The sequence below is a fragment of the Podarcis filfolensis genome (assembly GCF_964270895.1).
Source record: "Podarcis filfolensis genome assembly, chromosome: 1".
Lineage (NCBI taxonomy): Eukaryota > Metazoa > Chordata > Lepidosauria > Squamata > Lacertidae > Podarcis > Podarcis filfolensis.
In genome coordinates, this window is record NC_139604.1 from 57,882,087 (window position 1) to 57,902,703 (window position 20,617).

Here is a 20,617-nt window from a genome sequence, read left to right on the forward strand (position 1 = left end):
ATCACACAGTGATCTTTATAGCTCAGTGGGGTTTTTTGACCCAGCTCCCCCAGGTCCTAGTCCAACAATTTAACCACTAGAGCACACTGCGAGCACACAGCACTTGTAGAGCAAGCACACCAAACACCTGGTTAGTGTCTAACCCCTAGGGTGGAATGCATTATAAGGTAAAGGTAAAGGTACCCCTGCCCGTACGGGCCAGTCGTGTCCGACTCTAGGGTTGTGCGCTCATCTCACTTAGGAGGCCGGGAGCCAGCGCTGTCCGAAGACACTTCCGGGTCATGTGGCCAGCGTGACGAAGCTGCAGCTGGCGAGCCAGCACCAGCGCCGCACACAGAAACGCCGTTTACCTTCCCACTATAAAGTGGTACCTATTTATTTACTTGCACTTAGGGGTGCTTTCGAACTGCTAGGTGGGCAGGAGCTGGGACCGAACGACGGGAGCTCACCCCGCCGTGGGGATTCGAACCGCCGACCATACAATCGGCAAGTCCTAGGCACTGAGGTTTTACCCACAACGCCACCCGCGTCCCTCGGAATGCATTATATTTCCCATTAAATAATTGCATTTATTTCTAAATGCATATCTATATATATAAATGAGCATGTGCAAATTTTGTGTGTCTTATTTTGACCTTCTGGTGCATTTTCTCTTCTTTGGCTATGCCTACGTGGCCATTTATTCACTGGATAGTCCTGAGAAAACAACTCTCTCTTTGCATAGCCTGCCTGCCTGGTTTAGGAGGCTGGAATGTTAACTGTGTATTTCTTGGTGGAAGGAGAAAATGTGCAGGTAAAGAATGAAATGAAATATGTCACTTTCGCAAGTCAAATTTAATGTGCATTCTGTGCAGCTGAGGAACCTGATTCAGATGCCCTTAGATCTGCACTTTGGTGTCTTTGATTAGTTTCCCCTCCATAATTCTCTTTAAGTGTAGTAACGTTCTATATGTGTACTTCATTATTTGCATATACAAATGAAATCTGAAGACAATGCATCTCAATACAGTGGTACCTCGGGTTAAGTACTTAATTCGTTCTGGAGGTCCGTTCTTAACCTGAAACTGTTCTTAACCTGAGGCACCACTTTAGCTAATGGGGCCTCCTGCTGCCGCCGCGCTGCCGCCGCGCGATTTCTGTTCTCATCCTGAAGCAAAGTTCTTAACCCGAGGTACTATTTCTGGGTTAGCAGAGTCTGTAACCTGAAGCGTATGTAACCTGAAGCGTATGTAACCTGAAGTACCACTGTATGTGTAATTTTGAAGTTGAATGAGTGATGTTGACAATATTGCTGGATCAGGCAGTGTTTGTGTTAGGAGCTGCACAACAGAACTGCAAACTCTGCAGATCAATGGCTGTTAAGTTTTTCAATGTTACAAAGAGCACATGCAGGTAGGGGAATGGGATGGAAAGAGGCAGGTTATTCCACAACACAGTTAATTTGCCCTGTATCCAAATAATCAGTATAGTTTAGGGTTTTATAGAGTTTCTGAATACAGTGGTACCTCGGGTTAAGTACTTAATTTGTTCCGGAGGGCCGTACTTAACCTGAAACTGTTTTTAACCTGAAGCACCATTTAGCTAATGGGGCCTCCTGCTGCCGTGCCGCTGGAGCACGATTTCTGTTCTCATCCTGAAGCAAAGTTCTTAACCTGAAGCACTATTTCTGGGTTAGCGGAGTCTGTAACCTGAAGCGTATGTAACCTGAGGTACCACTATACAGGGCTAGAATTGCTAACACAAATGCTGCTTCTAAATCATGTAGGTTATTAAAAGATTTGCATGTATATTTTTTCCTATTGATTTGTAGTCAATATTGTTTCTAGAATTCCATCTCCAGGGAAGTTTATCTGGGGCCTTCTGCACTGTTATTTTGTAGGTACCATGTTAATATGCATTTTATTTTCTCAGGCATTGGTGTGTTTTTTTTAGTTTCTTTTACATATGATAGAAATGGAAAAACTGTTTTAAACACGGAAACTAAATTATCCATTCTGCTGAATCTGGGAAATTCTTATATTTTAACAGCTTTGTACTATATTCAGTAAATATGAAGGGCTGGATAAAAGCAAGTTGAGAAACCTGTCATCAGTCACCCAGGGCAAAAACATGCTGTTCCATATCAACTGTTTGTCTAGCTCATGTCTAGACCATCCCAATTTGGGGACTGTGGGTGTGTTTCTTCAAAGCCTCCCTTCAGCCATTTCTCTAATCCCAACCATCCTCTCCAGAAACAGCTGTTCTTTTGTCGCTGGGAAGAGTTTAAAGGCCACATGGACCCTCTACGGCCGCATGGTATGACCCCTCTACGAGATCACCACAAGGCACTTAACCAATAGGAATGCATCTTCAAGGTCTCCATTCTGAGTCAGGCTAAGCTCCATTTTGCCATGTGTGTAAGCCTTGTGTGGAGTTTCTGGGACCTTGTGCGATCTGTCAGTCTCCCTCCACCTGCTGCTGAGAGCTTTGGAATATAGGGACGTGCCCTGAATCAGGCTGTAAAGGAACCTCTCTACCTTAAAGAAATGGTGGGAGAAGCATGGGGTGCTGATCGTATGGGATGATGAGTACAATGTTAAAGTCCTGTTTCACTTTAAAAACCATGTGCACCTTTCTTCATCTTGGGGGGTACATAGCTGTGTTTTCACTCTCCCCAGCACCATCTAAGCAGAACCAGAAAAACACTTTGCTCTTCTCTTTCTCCAATGTTGCAATATGAGTGTGGGGGGACAAGACCCTTAAAAACAAAAAATGCCGCCTGCTAGCCTGCTTGTCTCGTTTTGCAATGAAATATCCATACATTTAAAGGTTTTCTGGTATTTTCATAGATGCATAGTTCAGTTTATCTATTCTGAACATCTTTAAATGAATTTTTCTCAGGTAATTAAGTGGTTGCCAAAGTACAGGCATGCCTCGTTGTATTGCACGTCACAGATATTGCTCCTTACGAGGATGGGGGAGCAACTGCAGGCAGCCCAGCCATGTCCAAGGTAAGGAAATCCCCCCCCCCACTCTGCACCACCATTGCCCCTTTTTTGGCCACAGGAGAGGAGTGGGTTGGTGCTGGAGAACAGAAATCGTGCGGCGGCAGTGAGAGGCCCCATTAGCTAAAGTGGTACCTCAGGTTAAGAACAGTTTCAGGTTAAGAACAGACCTCCGGAACAAATTAAATTCTTAATCAGAGGTACCACTGTATATATAGTGTAAACATGACTTTTGGATGCACTGGGAAACAAAAAAAAGTGTGACTATCTTTATTACAGCACTCACTTTGTTGTGGTGCTCTGGAACTGAACCCACAATATCTCTGAGGCAGAGGCGCCAACTTGGGCCCCAGTTTGTGGGTGCCCAGCGGTGTGCTCAACATGATGTCATGACATCATTTGGCACATGCGTGCACATGCGTTGCTTGGCCTCCGCTTGCAGAGAACACAACAAAAGTGTTTGTTTTTATTAATTCCTTCCATGCAGCTCAAAGTGACATATTTGGTTCTCCTCCTCGTTGACCCTCCCAACGGTCCTGGAAGGTAGGTTTGTCTGAGCTGCAGCAACTGAATCAAGGATAGCCAGTCAGCCTTTTGGATTGAGCAGGGACTTGAACACCAGCAAAATCAGGGGTCCCCAACCTGCAGCCCATGGGCCAGAAGCAGCCCATGGAGGCTGTTTAACCAGCCCACGAGCCGCCCCCAAACCGAGCCGTCCGCTTGGCAAGTCTCCACACGCTGCACTAAACTGGCGCGGCGCAGGGACTCTCTTCTGCAGCGCCAGAAATCGCTTCTGCGCATGTCCAGACACCGGAAATAGCTTCTATAAAGGCACAATTTTAGGCATCTGGGCATGCGTAGAAGCGATTTCTGGAGCCGTGAACATGCGCAGACGCAATTTCCGGCATTGTGCTGCGCCGGTCCAGCCCACGGAGGATCTCCACGGGAGTGATCCGGCCCATGCCCGGTAAGCCTTGCCAACCCCGGAGCTAAGTATATAAGAACCATTGCAGGATCATATCATACAACAGAGGGTCATCCTGCCCAGCTGCTGAATGCATTGTCTTAAATTATTATTATTATTATTATTATTATTATTATTATTATTATTATTTAAAATGCATCTATTTTTATTTTTATCCTGAGGTACTGCAATGGAATAATTCAGAGGCTTCATACCTGAGCAGTACAAAATTGATAATATCGGCTGCTTCAATACGAGAGCCTTTTACTAGTGCTGAGGCACTGTTTTTCCACAATTAGCTGCATGTGAAATATAAAGTATAGCTAGAAGGGAAAGTATAGTGTTGCATTAATCAGCCGATGGCCAAGATCCTGTTTCATAGCATCAGCAGAAAGTCTCTGATCTGACTCTTGCGTAGAAATAAATCCTCTTCACCACAGTAAATAAGTTTTTTTAAAAAAAAGCTTTACTTGCAGAACTTGGTTTCTAAACATTTAGCTATAGACAATAACTGTTACAAAGCAACAAAATGGTATGTTGCATGTTAGCAATGGGTTTCAGTCTTTTAAAGTCCAGTAAATCTCTCCCTCTGACTCCAGAGTGAGTGCATGCTGTTTAGAAACAATAACAGCCAAAGAAGTCTTGTAAACTGCCATGCCATATTGAGGGAGGAGTCAGTGTTGCTGGCTGGCTCCTATATATTTCTCTCGGCTGCATGTCTGAGGTTCCGAAGAAAGTCACAGAGCATTTTGACTATTCCCAGGGAGCACTCCTTTGTCCTTGCAGCTATGAAGGCAGCCATTGTCTTTCTGCTCCTCTCCCTGGCATGTGGCTGCAACTCTGGTAAGTATCGCCAATACCGTTTATCTCTCTTTATGATGAATGTTAAAGTGTGTGGTCAAAGCCAGAGATTGAGAGTGAAGATGAACAGAACCTTAAGAAGAGCCAGTCCCTTCCTTCCTTAAAACTTGAGGAAAAACCACCATTTTATCCTCTCAACAACCCTATGAGATAGATTAGCGTGTGTAAGAAAGCGACTGCCTCAACATTCACACCATACAAGCATTATGATACCACTTTAAACGGTCACAGCTTTCCCCAAAGAATTCTGGGAGCTGTAGTTTATTAAAGGTGCTGAGAGTCGTTAGGAGACCCCACTATCCCGCACAGAGCTACAATTTGCAGAGGTCCCTTGGGAAGAAGGATTAATTGTTAAGCCACTGCATCACTGTTATTAATTTTACACTCATAAGGCATGAAATAAAATATGTGTAAAAAATGTAATTTTCAAATCACTTGCTCTTCAGCTCTTCTTTTTCTTTTAACCTAGGTTTGATTTCTTGTATCGCTGTCAATAACATTGTGCAGAAAGGGCTTTTTAAATCGGATTTGGGGTTTCAGGAAGAACTTTCAAAGTACACAAGTGACGTCCATGCGATAAATGCTGCACTTAAAATGAGAGCAAGTGTATTTGAGTTGTCTTTGCTCCACAAACTGGCTTTGGTGGATCTGGCGGTAATCTTCTTTTTCTATTTTTTTTTAATGTCCTTGCTTTTCTCGCAGTTGAACCTTAACTCTGACGGGTCGTCGTAACATTTTCACAAATGCTGTTCAATTAAGAAAAACCATGTTAATGTCCACATACTGAACATGAAAGAATGTAGAATCACACAGGTTTCCAGGGACTTGAGTAATGTTTAAAAATTAGAACAAGTTTTCTATCTACTAGAAAATGGCGAAATCCTGGACCACTGGACTGGGTGCAACCTAGCCCCATGAGGCCTGCAGTGCCATCCTAGGCGGTGGCAGGAGCTGGTGCCAGGCTCAAAGCAGGAAAACTGGTGGGAAAACTGGAAGTTGTGTTTGCCACAACTTCAACCTCTCTCAGTCCTCTCTTACGTTTTGGTTTGTGGTTGCACCTGCAAGTTGCACAGTGCAAGTTTAGTGCTCATTTCTGCAGTATTTGCAAATAGATTTTATCTGAACGTAAATACACAGGATCGCTCCGTCACTAGAGCATGAGACTCTTAATTTCAGGGCCAAGCCCCACGTCAGGTAAAAATACCTGCATTGCAGGTGGTTGGGCTAGAAACACCCTCAGGATCCTTTCCAACTCTGCAATTCTATTCTTCTATGAACACAGAAATGAGCACTCAACTTGCGTTATATTCTGCTACGTTCCCAGAAGTGGCTTTCACGTTCTGTGAAAGCTCATTTATAACGCAGAAATCAACAGTCAAGGAAATGTGAAAAGGGAATAAATTGCTGTGTGGAGGCAGTCTCGGTAGACAAAGTGGTGCTTATGAGGTGGCACCACTCACCAAGGTAGCTTAGGCTCACAGATGCTCACTGATATTATATCTAACATGGGCAGCCAGAGGTCCAAGAGGGTATGTACTCCAGCAGGTGTGGCTTGTCAAGCAAGCTGAAATCCCCTCATCTACACAACTATTAAAGAGCCAGGAGGCCTGTCCTCTTTTGTATCTGGCCAGTCTAGGTATCACACTTGTGTTAGATATAATATCAGCAAGTTTTTGTAAAGGAACATGTGAACAGGTGTGTGCCCATCCCAGCATCCGTCATGTAGACATAAGCACTGGCGGAGGAAGAGGAGTGGGGGGGGAGCGCACCGCCCCAGCCATCGCAGCTGCCCCCCCCCCGCAGGTGGCGGGGCACGCCCCCAGGAAGCATGTCCCGTCCCCAGGATGCACGCCAGCCACGCCCCCACCTGCTCTCCACCCACCCCACCCCCCAGTGCCGGAGCATGAAGCTCCACCACTGGACACAAGGCATGGTGCTCCAATAGCACTAGGTCAAAACTACCACAACAGTGGTGGACAATTATTTTCTGTATACTCAATAAATGTTCTCCACTCTTCTTTAAACATATGTTCTTCTTGCTCTCTTGTTCTATGTGTTAAACCTGCAAGTTCTGCATATTCTAACATCTTAAGTTGCCAATCCTCTTTATCTGGGACCTCGCTCATTTTCCATTTTTTGGCTAACAAAACATGGGCTGCTCTTGTTGCATACATAAACAAGATTTTCTGACACCTAGGAATTTCTGTCTGGGCTATTCCTAATAAAATGGACTCTGGTCTTTTGGGGAAGGTAATTTTTTTAAAAAAATTTCAACTTTTTATAAATCATTTCCCAATATTCTTTTACCATTTTACATGTCAACCACGTATGAAAAATGGTCCCCTCCTTTTCTTTACATTTCCAACACATATCTGATTGTACATTATACATCTTAGCCAACCTACTTGGAGTTGGGTACCATCTGTGAATCATTTTCAGATAGTTCTCTTTCAATGTGTAACATGCAGTAAATTTCAAATCTCTTTTCCAGAGTTTCTCCCAGAGGTTTAAATCCATATTGTGTCCTATATCCATTGCCCAGTGGGTCACTGAAGCTTTCACTCGTTCGTCTTTTGTTTCCCATTGCAATAGAAGGTTATACATTCTCGACAAGAGCTTATCCTTGTTTTGTAATAGTTCTTTTTTAAATTGTGAGCTTTGGTCCCAAAACCCAAAAACGCTAGCAGCGTTAAGATAAATTCAAAAGTGTAATTAATGTTTGAATGGTGTAAAAATGGAAAATTGATTTGAATGGTTATAGTAAAATATGCAGGAATGGAAGATATTTAAAATGAACCATGGAAAGAGAAGAGGGGAAGTCATTAGATATCAATAAGTTTGTAAAATGTCTATTTCGAATTGTGAAAATTGAAAATTATTTTAAAAATTATAAAAAAGACTAACACAACAATGGTGAGGGTAATCTGCGAAGATGTGAACTTATGCCATATGTTGAGAGGACTTTATGCTGAATTTTCTTCTGCCCTTTTAATTTCAGGCTGATATACTGAAGATGTGCTGATAATTCGAAGGAAATCTTCAATAACATTGCAGGCCGTCTGCCAGCAGCAGTTGCCCAGTACTGCTCACTGAATGATGCACTCTTTTCTCTTTCTGCTTTCACTGATCAAGCCCTATCCTTCCTTTAGAGTATATTCATCATGCTGTACAAAACCAATGAGAAACCTCTTTATAATATTCCTGAATAATTCAAGCTTCATGTTTCATTAAAATTCCTTATCTTGTTGCATTCAGGTAAATTACAAAGGATCTTTGTGTGTTTTCCAGCAGTTTTAACAGCAATTTGGGTCTCTGTAACATGTAGTGCTGTATGGCTGATAATACTTTTAAGGAGTTTCATTTTCAATCTTGCAAGTAACTGAGGCAATACAACGGCTTATCCACTACAAGTAATTCAGTATGGAAAAAGACGGTAATTGGTGTGAGGCTGGGTAACTCTGCCAGTTCCAGGAGCATGGGGAGGTAACAAATGTGAATTCTGACCACTGTTCCTTCACCATCTTGGCTCTGTCTTAAGTCTGCAATACGTGAAAGTAGACTTCAGTTCAAACCTTGTAAAATACAGAAATTGTCTGCATGAACACACAGAATCAACACATTCAATTTAATTTGAGAAATGATTTGGAACATGCATGGAAATTGCATTTGTGGTGACAACTGCAGGTGCAGGTTTTTTCATGTTTGTTTATTTTTATTTGACCAATTGTGGCTTCCCAGATGTACCCATAATGAAGAACCTGCATGTCTGGACCACTGCCCATGAATGCTGGTTTGCAAACAGCAGAAGCAGCCAAAAAAACCAATGCATAAAAATCAACTGCAAAAAAACTACAGTGAAAATTCTACATGTTTAAATAATGTAGTTATTTTACAGGTTTAATTAACATAGTTATGATAAAAATAATCTCATTGAAAGAAAAATAATCTCGTGGAAAACTACTGTAAAAATCAGTGCCTCATATAAATATTAGCAGCAACTTCTTTTGACTCTCGTCTGATGGACCAGAAGCTAACTCAATATCAGACCCTAAAGGTGTTTCTAAAGTACAGGAGCAGCAAAGGTCTTTTTTTCCAGCCGGTTGGCATCCCCAGCTGGGGGAAAGAGGGGCAGGGGTGAAAGCCTTCTGTTTGTGCCACAGCATGGGGGAAAGTGGCAAAGGGGGGTGGGGTTAGATAGAAAGCTGTTGGGCAGAATGATCCCTGCTGTCTCAATTTCCCTGACTGTGCCAAAAGGTGGAAGACGATTGAAGGTCAATCAATTTATTTCTACATGTCAATGATAGCACTTGTGATGGAATCCATTCCACAATCATCATCATCATTTATTATTTATACCCCGCCCATGTGGCTGGGTTTCCCCAGCGACTCTGGGCAGCTTCCAACAGAATATTAAAATACAATAGTCTATTAAACATTAAAAGCTTCCCTAAACAGGGCTGCCTTCAGATGTCTTCTAAAAGTCTGGTAGTTGTTTTTCTCTTTGACATCTGGTGGGAGGGCGTTCCACAGAGTGGGTGCCACTACTGAGAAGGCCCTCTGCCTGGTTCCCTGTAACTTGGCTTCTCGCAACGAGGGAACCGCCAGAAGGCCCTCGGTGCTGGACCTCAGTGTCCGGGCAGAACAATGGGGGTGGAGACGCTCCTTCAGGTATACTGGACCGAGGCCGTTTAGGGCTTTAAAGGTCAGCACCAAAACTTTGAATTGTGCTCAGAAATGTACTGGGAACCAGTTTAGGTCTTTCAAGACTGGTGTTATATAGTCTTGGCGGCCACTCCCAGTCACCAGTCTAGCTTCCGCATTCTGGATTAGTTATAGTTTCTGGATCACCTTCAAAGGTAACCCCACATAGAGCGCATTGCAGTAGTCCAAGCGAGAGATAACTAGAGCATTCACCTCTCTTGGTGAGACAGTCCGTGGGCAGGTAGTGTCTCAGCCTGTATACCAGATGGAGCTGATAAACAGCTGCCCTGGACACATATCCAATGTTCCAATGTATCCAGAGCAGCTGTAGGGCAATCTAGTGATAGAGACAGTGATTCTGGCTTGATGACTACATGTGAATCTGAAACGAAACAAAAGCCATCAGTATTATGAAGGGGAACCAATATCCTAACATGGCTGGTTTCAGGTCAACAGGCATTTGCTGGAACCAAAGGCAAGCTATGCGTCCATCTTGTCAACAATGCCATCATGTTCACTTTGCGTGGGGCATAATTGCTCATGAGTTCTGGGGCCCCACTGAAAGTGGGAAACAAAAAAAAAATGTGTGGCTTGCTTTATTGTGATATTCGCTTTATTACGGTGGTCTAGAACTGAACCCACAAGATCTCTGAGGTATTGTCGCGGACTGGCTGGACATGGGAATGGTGGGAGGCACCAGTTGGGGAACCCCCAAGGGAAGAAGGCTCAGAGCCTGGGGATTGGTGGTGGGATGATGATGAGTGGTCAGAGGGAGAAGAGGAAGCAGACTGGGAGGAGGAGGTGTTGGCAGAGGCGGAGCTAGCTGCTCTGGCGCACATGCTGTGCACCTAGGGGCGGGGCTAGCCAGCTGTGGGGGCAGGCCAAGCATCCCAGGGGGTGCCGTCCATGGTGAGTGTCCAGGGGGAGGGAGGGTGATGTCACCACCCCCTTTGTCTGCCAGTGGGTGTCGGAAGCTGAAGAGGTAACATGGTTTATTGTTCAGAAAGAGGCTGTGGCAGAGGGAAGTCCAAAATCAGAATCTGAAGCTGGAGAGGAGGGAGGCCAAGAGGCAGAGATGAGTCAGGCTGGTGAAGAAACGCAGGTGTCTCCCTCTCCTGCTGCAATAAGCTCTCCTCCCCACAGTCTCCCAGGACCAGAAGAGGTCTGAAGACAGAGGAGCAGAGACAAGCGTGCCAGCATAGTTTCAGATTGCTTGGGAAGGACCCAGGGGGAGGATGAGATTCAGACAGCTGTGGGAAGGCAGGGACCTTCAGCCTCCACAACTGCCTCATAGGGGCAAGACCTACTGAGAAGAGTTGCTGTGCTCATTAGGCCTGGCTCCCCTGAGCAGCCCTTGCTTCTTCAAATAAAGAGTAAACGCTATGTACTCTGTGTGATTTATTGCTGATTTATGGCTCCCTGACAGGTATGCCTGTATTAGGATTGTGTATTTTCAATGTGCACTATTTTCAGATATTCTAGTCATTCTCAGAGATTTTCATACCTGAAATTTTAACTTACAAGGCTGCCTGCATCATTAGAGACAACTTGCTTAGAGTAGCTGGCATAGGAGAGGAGCGAATTAATTCCCCTCCTTCTCCTATGCAGTGTGCCAATCAAAATCCCCGGTTGCTTTTAGCAAAAGAAATATATATTTGGAGATCCAGCCAAGGATCTTCCACAGGCTATGTGATTTGACTCTAATTCTCATCATGACACACACATAGCCCAGGCTTTCCTAAGAGTCATACCTGGTGTTCTAGAACACCCAGAAGTACTATGAAGGGCAATTGTCTGTTTCTATGGCAATTTCATGAAGGTTCTTCACATGAAGGGGAGGATAAATCCCTGCAAACGGAGATGGGTTCTGCCTGTTCAGAATTCCATCTTCTCCTTAAACTGTCCACAGCCCTGTTGACAGACAGCAAGGAAATATCCTGCAGAAAACACTGTTGCTCACATCAGTTAAATCTCCAAGGGCAAAAGAAGGTGAATTAGCACTCAGTGGCCATTTATGAATTGTTTTAGTTTATATCCATTTTTTCCTCTGTTTCATGTGCTGTGTAGTTAGTTACCTGACTCTTTTGGAAGTCGATGGCTGGTTCTGGGCAGGGGTTTGATACTGTAAATGGATCACTTAGATAGTGCAAACTGGTAATCAGCAACACAAGGTTTTCTATTTATTTCTTTACTGGGTTTCTCCCAGGAAAGGTAAATCCAGATTAAACAGAGAGAGAAATACAGGCTGGTATTTTGATGACGACAACTATGCCATGTGGACACTACAAAAGATCTTGGATGCATGAAGAGCCCCTTACCACAATAAATGGTGGCCACTGTGAGAACAGGATGCTGGACCAGATGAGCATGATCCAGTAGGCACTTCTTATGTAGGGGAGGCCTAATTCTTCCATTCTTGGTACTTCTATCTCCAATACAACCCAGATAATACAATGAGACTCTACTGAATTGGTAACAGTCATGTTAATAGCTAGCTATACATCCTGCCAACTCAGTGCAGGGTACAATAGAGTTACCTCAGGTTTCCCCCCAGGAGGATGTATCCAACCTAACCTTTACACAAATTCGCTCTGTGTTCTTCATTTCTTAGGCTTTAGAATAGACTGCCATCATGAGTAATGGAGGTTGGGTGGGCACATGGAGGCCCCATCGTCCACGAGGACCAGTCATGGCCCAGTATTCCAGCCCTGGGCCCAAGTACAACATACCGGGAGCAACAGGTAAGCAAACGGAAACAGAAGTATAGTGGGGTTTAAAAAGTTGATGCAAATAAAAAGGGGACTGGACAGCAGGAGCAGTCTGCCAGGCTGGCCCACCTCACAGAAATTGATCAGGGGTGGGGGAGCTCCATATTCCGGTACATTTTTTCCTTTTGGGGGCATGTAGAAACTTGAAAACTCTTAGAGCTTGGGTCCTCTGCTGGCTCTTGGCCAGGGACACCAGTCCCCTCTGTACCCTGTCCCTCTCAGCTGCCCTGGTGCCCCACAACTAGAAATGACTGAGATCAGCTGCATCATCATAGGAGAACATATCTTCCCAGGTTCGTTCCCTCGCGTCTCGGACTAAATGATCTAAGGAAGCAGGGCCAGGAATGTCCTTTGTCTTTGAGATACTGGAGAACTGCAACCAGTCGGAGGCAACGCCTTACTCCTGAGCTCTGTGGCATGAAATGTGTCTGTCCTTTTTCAGGTTATATCTCGCACATTCCTACCAAAAGGAAAGCCCCTGCCTACAGTATGTATGGCGCAAAGCCCCCATCCAGCAAAGACAGAGTTCCGGGTCCTTATGATGTGCAGGGCTATATGACAAACAGAGGAAGGCAATCGGCTCCGTCTTATACAATGGGTGGTCGATTCAGAGTGAAAAAGGAGGTTACCCCAGGTCCTGGTGAGTAATAGTCACCCATCCAAGGTATATGTTGACGGCATCTGCTTACCCAAGACGAAGGTAGAGTTTGGGTGCATCATTCCAAAACTGGCCTTTGGAATTATTTCTTATGGCTACATTGAAAAACATGCGGTGTCATCCTCAGATTAAATAATCCATATGAGTTGCTTGCTCAGACAGAGACTGGACTGATTCTGTTTGTTCAGTTTCTTGTTTCTTTTTTGTAAATTTATTTATTTGGTTTTTCAATTTAAAGTTTTACAATCACATATCCAACATACATCATAAGGTTCCATAGAATCTCCTGGACTTCCCTCCTCCCCTTTGTGGGTCCTATCATTAATCATTTCCTCCTGCATCTTTTATAATAATCCAACTGTTTGTTCAGTTTCAACGTGCCTGATTATTTTTAGAGAATAAAAAAGCTCTGTCAAAGGCTACATCTGGATGTTTGTCAAAAGTGTCCTCAAATCTTGCCACAACATCAGGCATATCTCGCATGCTACTGTTGGCTTTAGGTTGAATTTTGTCTTATTTCTCAGTTTAGGCTGCATTTTGTCTTGATTTTTGGTTGTATATTTTATTTTGTGCCATGTCAATTTTGGGTAAGCTGCTTTGGGTAGAATCCAAAGAAGTTTTTCCACTAGTGCAGGAGTGGGGACCATATATTGACCCTCCATATATTGCTGAACTACAGTTTGCATCGTCTCTAGTCACTTGGCCCTGCTTGCTGGGGCTGATAGCCGTTGTGACTCAACTAGTTCAACTAGCCTAAGGATTTCCACTTGTGCAACAGAACTTCTCCCTCTCCTCTCCCTGCATGCCTCTGCACCCTCCCAGAGCCGGCTCACAACATTTTGGCATCTGAGCCAGGCCCCAAAATGGTGCCCCTGCCCTGCCTGGGAAGAAGGGGTGAGAGAAGATCTACATCCAAAATGGGGGCGGGTGGGAGAAATATCAGCATCAGGTTCTGCTGCCCTGGCAAATTCAGCCACCTGAGGCAGTCACTTCACCTCATTGGCCACAGAAGGGACACCCAGTTTCCTGCCAGCTCGCAGGGACATAGATACTTTTTCGTCCACCAGTGCATACACCCTTTGTACCAGGGACAGTTCTGTGGCACAAATTTGCACAAAGCACACATTTTTTTGGCATCCTTCTGTCTAGAGAGACAATGGAATGCTCCTCAGGGGGTGAAGTCAAACTGCCAGAGAGTCACAGCGCCTGCTGTGGCTGCAGAGACCGGTAACTCATAACTGCTGCCTCCTATGCTGTTTTTGCTGCATTAGCAGCACCACAGTGACCTCCCTGGGGTACAAGCCTGGGCAGTGTGTGTGGAGGTCCTGAGCTGCCCAGAAAACAAGACCCACCCCCTCTCAGCCTCAGTGATGTGGTCCAAAGGAAAGCAGAGCAATACGTTTGGCACCAGCTTGGCTGCAGGAATTGCCAGAAGGAGGCATACAAGACGCCGTCCAACCATCTTAGGGACTCCACTCAGGATTTGTGTGGTGTTTCCTCCATAGCCTTTTCTTCTCCCGAAAACAAGGCAGTGGGTATGTATATGCATAAGGTAATTTATATGAAGAAACTAAGATGGTGAGTGGCTGGGGTCTTACAAGCACCACACGGTGAGGAGGGCCTGAGTGCCATAGAATTAAAGTTAAGAACAGGAGATCCAGAAAACACCTGTTGTCTCTGCAACTCCCAACAGCATCCCTGCTTCCCACACTACGTTCTATTCCTTCTGTATCTGCTGTTTTATATTCATCCAACCGCGGTCTCATTTGCAATCAGAATAAATCATGCAAAATGTACATTCATCCTGCATTTTAATTCACATGCCTTAGTCAAAATGTGATGAGGGATTTACCCTCCCTGCGCGCAGAATGTTAACTTTTTAATTAACAAAACTGTAGACAGCCCTTCAGAGGCTTTAGGACATAGCAGTGATTTTGGCATGGTGAAAAATGAGCTTTAACCTAATTGCATCCATTGCCTTCCCATCTACCTAGCCTCTTACTCACCAGAGAAGTCACGGAAAATAATTTATCAAAATGCTCCTGCACATTCTATGTCATTCAGGACTCGTGGTTACAAAGTAGATGCCACACCAGGTAAGACTTATTCCTTATGGTTTTGTTCTTTGCTTTGCTGTTGTTGTTGGAAGGCATCAAACATAGGTTGTCTTAAGAAATTTATCAATGATGAAACACAGCGCATTAGCTCAGGTCTATGCATGTTTACTTGGGAGCAAGTTCAGCAGGACTTACATGCGCATGTCTGAGCCTAGGGGTGTAGTGTTACGCTTCTGCCATTCAGAAAGGTCTTCTCTCATGGTGGTCAGGCTATGGGTGTCTGGCATCATGCTAACCCGGTATTATTAGCTTGCTAAGATATCACCATTCACAAATTATGAAAAGAAGAGCTCCTAGCCTTTGCAGTTAAAGGATAGACTTGGTGGAAGTGGGAAATAGTTTTTATGTTTTGACCTGTGAACTTGAGCGCTGGAGAGAATGTGCATAGAGCCTCTGGAGGAAAATAAAATTAAGAAAACTCTTTTGAAATGGAGGAGGCACTGAAAAGCAATTTCTGAGATACTGTATTGCGATGGTTCGATGTTCTAAGACAGGTGTGGGGAAGCTTTGGCCCTCCAGATGTAGCTGAACTACAGCTCCCATCAACCCCAGCCAAAGGCCAGCAATGATGGGAGCTGTAGTTCAGCAACATCTGGCAGACCAATGGTTCTCCACACCTCTTCGAAGGAAAACAGTCAAAAGTTTCCGAGGTGGTATTCCCAAGTACCTAGGCCAATCTGAAGTAGCTCTTTGGATCCCAGCCATTACCTCCCTCCTCCTCTGGCTCTGCTGGAAGTCTCTGGTGCTCCTCCCCACGGTCCACATGTTCCTCTTTCAGGTCCCAGCGCTTACACGATGCCTGAGGTCCTTGGGCCGCACACAGTGGCCACCTCCGCCGGCCCTTCTTACTCCATGACAGGGAGGAGTAAGCTTGGGCGTTTCGATGAAGACTTGCATAAGGTAGACTGCTGCTTCATGTCATGCCTTGTTTCTCTCTTGGTTACCAATAGTCAAAGTTGTGCCTGCTCTGGTCCATTTTTCTGAGATTTGTTCTAATCTTGATTTAACAGTTTAATGTATACTGCTGGTTACTAGTGACAAAGAGCCAATTTGTTCTCTTTCATGGGGGTCTTAATGCTAAAATTACTCATTCGGGAGCAGATAGAAATCTGGCTGTGATGCACTGTTCACTCTTGCAATGGTCATTTTACCAAACTTTTTGCAACGCCTTTAATCTTGTTTTACCCCTACTTTTTGGCTTCAGTTGTGCAACATCTTTTACACTAATTTCCACGTGTCCTTAAAAGAAAACAACTCAATGGCAGGTCCTATTTTCATATTTGCTTTTTTATTTTACAACTGCACTGATAAGTCATTGGGAAGCGGAAGACAATTAGTGAGAGAAGTAAAGTGTTGCCATGGTAGAAACTATATTCAATGTGTTTTGGTGTAACACAGGGAGCTGCTCAATTTTCCTGGGAAATTAGGAGATATGGGTTGTATTATTACTTCATCTATGAGAATCCTGTTCCTTCTCTTACAGACCCCTGGTCCTGCTGCATATCATAAGCCCGATACAGATATCTACAAAAAGAGAGCACCCAAGTATTCTATGGGCAGTCGAAGCAAGGGTCTAAGAGCTGGGAAAACACCTGGGCCTGCAGACTATAGTGTAGGAAAGGTGAGAAGCAGCTTCTTTTCATTCTTAATTGTTTTCAGCAATTATTACTCCCATGTACGGATATTCTCCTTTCCTGGAAACAGAGCTTGAAATCGTGGGATGTGAGGAGAGGGAAATGTTTGTCCTAATATTACAGAAACAGAAGTTAGAAGCTGGTCATAGGTAGCTTAGCAACCCTGTTCATTTTTGTTCGACGTAATTACCAAACCATCAACTTGTTATGGCCCACGCAAATAATTACTAGTGATATCCTTTATCTAGATTGGTCCATTTGTCACACGGGTCTGATTGGGACATCACATTTCTGCTTCAAGAAACCATGGTTTGTTGGCTCAGGAGCAAGCAATGGGTTGGAGCAGTCCCGCCTCTCCTTATGCAGCTGGCTGTCAGAGAAACTTTCTGTATTGTTGAATGACAGTTTGCCATGATGTCTAAAGTATAGCTTTAAAGCTCTCTACAAGCCAGGATTGTAAACCGAGAACAACTAGTGGTTTGCAATCCTGGTTTACATGGTGTGCTTAGACCAATTTCCTGGCTTGGATGTAATGCAAACTATAGTTTAACAAACCAGTCTCTTCTGCTGCCAAACACATGGTTTGACAGATTGGGAACATAGTGAGACTACTCAGTGGCGGAGGAAGCCTCTCCGGCACCCAGGGCGGGACACCGAGGGGCAGGGCGAATCACCCAGTGACAGACGCGCGACATCTGTACGGACTGCGTATGTGCGGCGACCATACAGGATGATGCACATGTGCAGTCTGTACGGGCTGCCGCTCTCACGCAGCGGCATCCCTACAGAGTGCGCACACGTGGCAGCCCATACGGTCGCCATGCGAGAGGCAGCCCATACGGACACCTATATGGACAACACGAGAGCGTGGCAGCCCATACAGATGCTGCGCGAGCGGCGCCCTTACTGTGTGTGCCCTCGGCCGCTCTACAGCTGGGGGGAGGCAGGGGCCATCTTGTCAAACCTGCCCCCTCCTGGGTGGAACCCGGGGCGATCTGCCCCCTCCGCCCCCCACTTTGTTCGCCCCTGAGACTACTACAGGTGTGCGCAAAGCAGTTTGGGGGTTTTGTGAACTGGTGAACACGAAAATCGCATGAAATTTTGTTTGCAAGTGTGTGCTGTTGGATCTTGAAACTGTACACACTCCATTTCCAGAATCAACCATGGTGCTACTTAATTGCATATGAAGTTACTCAGACCAGAAGAAACAAGATGTTGAAATTACTGTTTATCTCCAGGGGTCCACAATGCCCAGGATATTCATCTAGCTCCTCCAGCAGTATTTCATGAAACACTGCCCCAGTTGTGCTCTGCAATTATTAATTATCTGTACTTAATTCTTCCACTTAACATTCCATTTAAAATGCTTCTTACTCAGTAAACCAGCAGGAAGCAGCCTGTTCTGTTAAGCAGAACACAGAGATCAAAGAACAAAAGCAAGAATCTGTTAGCAGAAGCCTAGCCTGTTTCACCTAATATATTTTACACTCCTTCTGCTTCTAGGTATCATTGCTCAAATCTTGTGCTCCAGTTGTCACTTTTGGAATCAGACACTCCGACTACACAACACCTCTGATTGTGGACGTCTGCTGAATTCATCCCTTGTACAGAAAATGATTTTTCTACTGATATTTCTATATCATGTTCCTCCACATTTTAACCGTTAACCACCAGCTGTTTAACTGCATTTTTTTACAAATGCCAGAGCTAAAGAACCATTTAACATATTCAGAAACTGATTACCATTCAAGACTGAAGTTCTGTCCTCTGATGAAGGGATATGCCATAAGCCCCTCTTGTGAGGAAGACAAAGCGCAGCTCACACTTGCCCTACTCTTTGAGCCCAAGGAAGACATATCTAAATGCACGTCGGCATTCTGACAACTAGTATACAATTAACGGTGTCATTCTTCATAAAGTAGGATCCAATATATATTAAATATATATATGTATTTGTGTAAAAAAAGCTACTTGTGTTCCTGATCCAGAATTATTTCATGGGACTTGTTTGTTGCAATAACTCACATAAAAAGTATTTTGTATATTCCATATCTTCAGCTGAGAAACGTGTTTTGAAATAAATAAATAAATCAGGAATAAAATGTTTATTTCATGTCCTAGCTATAAAATAAAACATCAGTTCTTTTGTAGAGGGTTCACTACTCGAAAACTGTAGGAATATTCTGAACTTGAAAAGTAGAATGTTAAGCTTTTTCATAGAGAACTAGCAGTAATCGTGATAACGATACTGCCTTGCAGCTCAGTCAGGATTCTCACCCATTAATACTGGTACAGCAGCTGAAATAATTGACGCTGTGAATGGTTGTATCCCCTCCTGCACAAAGGTGTTGAGGGGGAACCAGGATCTCGCCAGTTCCCCCTCCTTTTCATCCTTTGTGCATTATATTTATTGTGTTCATCCTCACAGCAACTCTGTGAGGAAAGCCATTTCACAGATGAGTATATGAGGTTGCACCTGTTATTTCCCCCTAGGCTACACAATAAGCTCATAGCACAGATGAAACTTGTTCCAAGCCCTACTCTGTCCACTTGACCACAATTTAGACAGTAACTTTATTACGGCAAAAACTTTCATGGTCTACAGTCCATAAAATCTGTTATCGTCTTTAAAGGTGCTACAAGATTGTTTTTGCTGCAAAAAGCAAATAAACTCTCTTTCTCACCATGCTATAGCAACAGAATGTCAGTTGAGATATCTTTCAAAATAAAAGCATAAACTTCTTTATTTAGATTTATCTTTCAAAAGCCTATCACATGATGTGGAATATCTGCAATCAGATCTCCCAATATCTTTTTAGAGCTTTAAAAGGGGAGGGGCATTTAACCCTTTCCCTTGACACAAAAACAGTTAGCCCTGCTTTGAGACAGCAAGGCTATCGGCTGTGGGAGGAAGCTTTTGAGCAGTATTTTTGCCCTGATCTAGTTGCACTGGCTCCTGCCAACAACTTTTAAGTCTAGAACAGGAATGGCATGCTACGAAGTTTGTCTGGCTTGGAAGCCAACTGAGAAGTGTGCTTTTAATTTTCTGGCATTAAAAAAATGATAAATAAATCATAGTGACTTTAAAGAATTCTGCATCTTTTGACAGAATCCCTGAGTTGAAGGTTGCTTAGCTTTTCAGTGACCTTGCCCATTGCATTTTTAGGTGTACTGTACACCTAGAGATATGAGGTGAATATGACAAACATTATTGCAACCACATGTATCAGGACGGGTACACTTGTCTAAGAGCTACGATACACTGCGTGTCTCTCTGGAGTATGCATTTAGGGGTTCACAAACTGGGGCTTTCCGCCTTGTCCCTCATTCAGAGGTTTTAGAAGACAGGCTCCTGGAAGATTTTTTGACTTGCCCTCAAAAACCTGGTACTGATCTAGTTAGTTCACTTGTTCTAAAGAAGCAACTATAACCTTGGGCGGCAGCCTCGATTGTCTTACATGCAGGAGCAAATATTTGCTTTTCATAAGAACAGCCAAAGGTTACTAAGAAAGACTTTAGAAACTACCTAATATATATCCAGGACTGGCATGTTTTGCTGCCTGAGGCAAAGACAAGATGATGCTCCTTCCATTCCATGCAGCTAGCTGAATCTTACTTCACTACTAGCAACAGGATAGTGTCCTCTACTGCACCTAAGGGCAGCAGGTTTTTTGGGGGGGGGGCGGGTGGGGTGTGTGTAACATCCTGTGGCACAGCTGTGCTTTAACAGGTGAGGGCTGGAGGCTCAGGAACAGCTTGTGAGATTGTTGCTGCTATCTCCCTAGCACTGGCTGAGCTAACTGCCTCACTTTGCCTAATACTAGGTCAGGACCTGTATATATCAGAATTTATACTAGGGACAGGAATACAGAAAAAAAAAATACTGGCAAGTGTTTAAAACCTGTTTTAATTTTATTTTTAAGTTAAAAA

At 44.1% G+C, this 20,617-nt stretch overlaps 1 protein-coding gene and 1 long non-coding RNA gene across 2 annotated transcripts; both read left to right on the top strand.

Annotated features, from left to right (window-relative positions):
• Positions 1-4,145: 4,145 nt before the first annotated feature.
• On the top strand, positions 4,146-8,076 carry LOC310744598. The gene is made up of 3 exons (XR_014539638.1): positions 4,146-4,791; positions 5,279-5,463; positions 7,808-8,076. It is a non-coding gene; the product is annotated as an uncharacterized lncRNA (long non-coding RNA).
• Positions 8,077-11,212: 3,136 nt separating this feature from the next.
• Positions 11,213-18,789, top strand: CIMAP1A (ciliary microtubule associated protein 1A). The gene is made up of 7 exons (XM_083570959.1): positions 11,213-11,499; positions 12,122-12,251; positions 12,721-12,918; positions 14,931-15,032; positions 15,832-15,953; positions 16,537-16,674; positions 18,191-18,789. The coding sequence occupies exons 2-7, from the start codon at positions 12,143-12,145 to the stop codon at positions 18,278-18,280; spliced, it is 759 nt and encodes a 252-aa protein (XP_083427085.1). The 5' UTR covers positions 11,213-11,499; positions 12,122-12,142; the 3' UTR covers positions 18,281-18,789.
• The last annotated feature ends 1,828 nt before the right edge of the window (positions 18,790-20,617 follow it).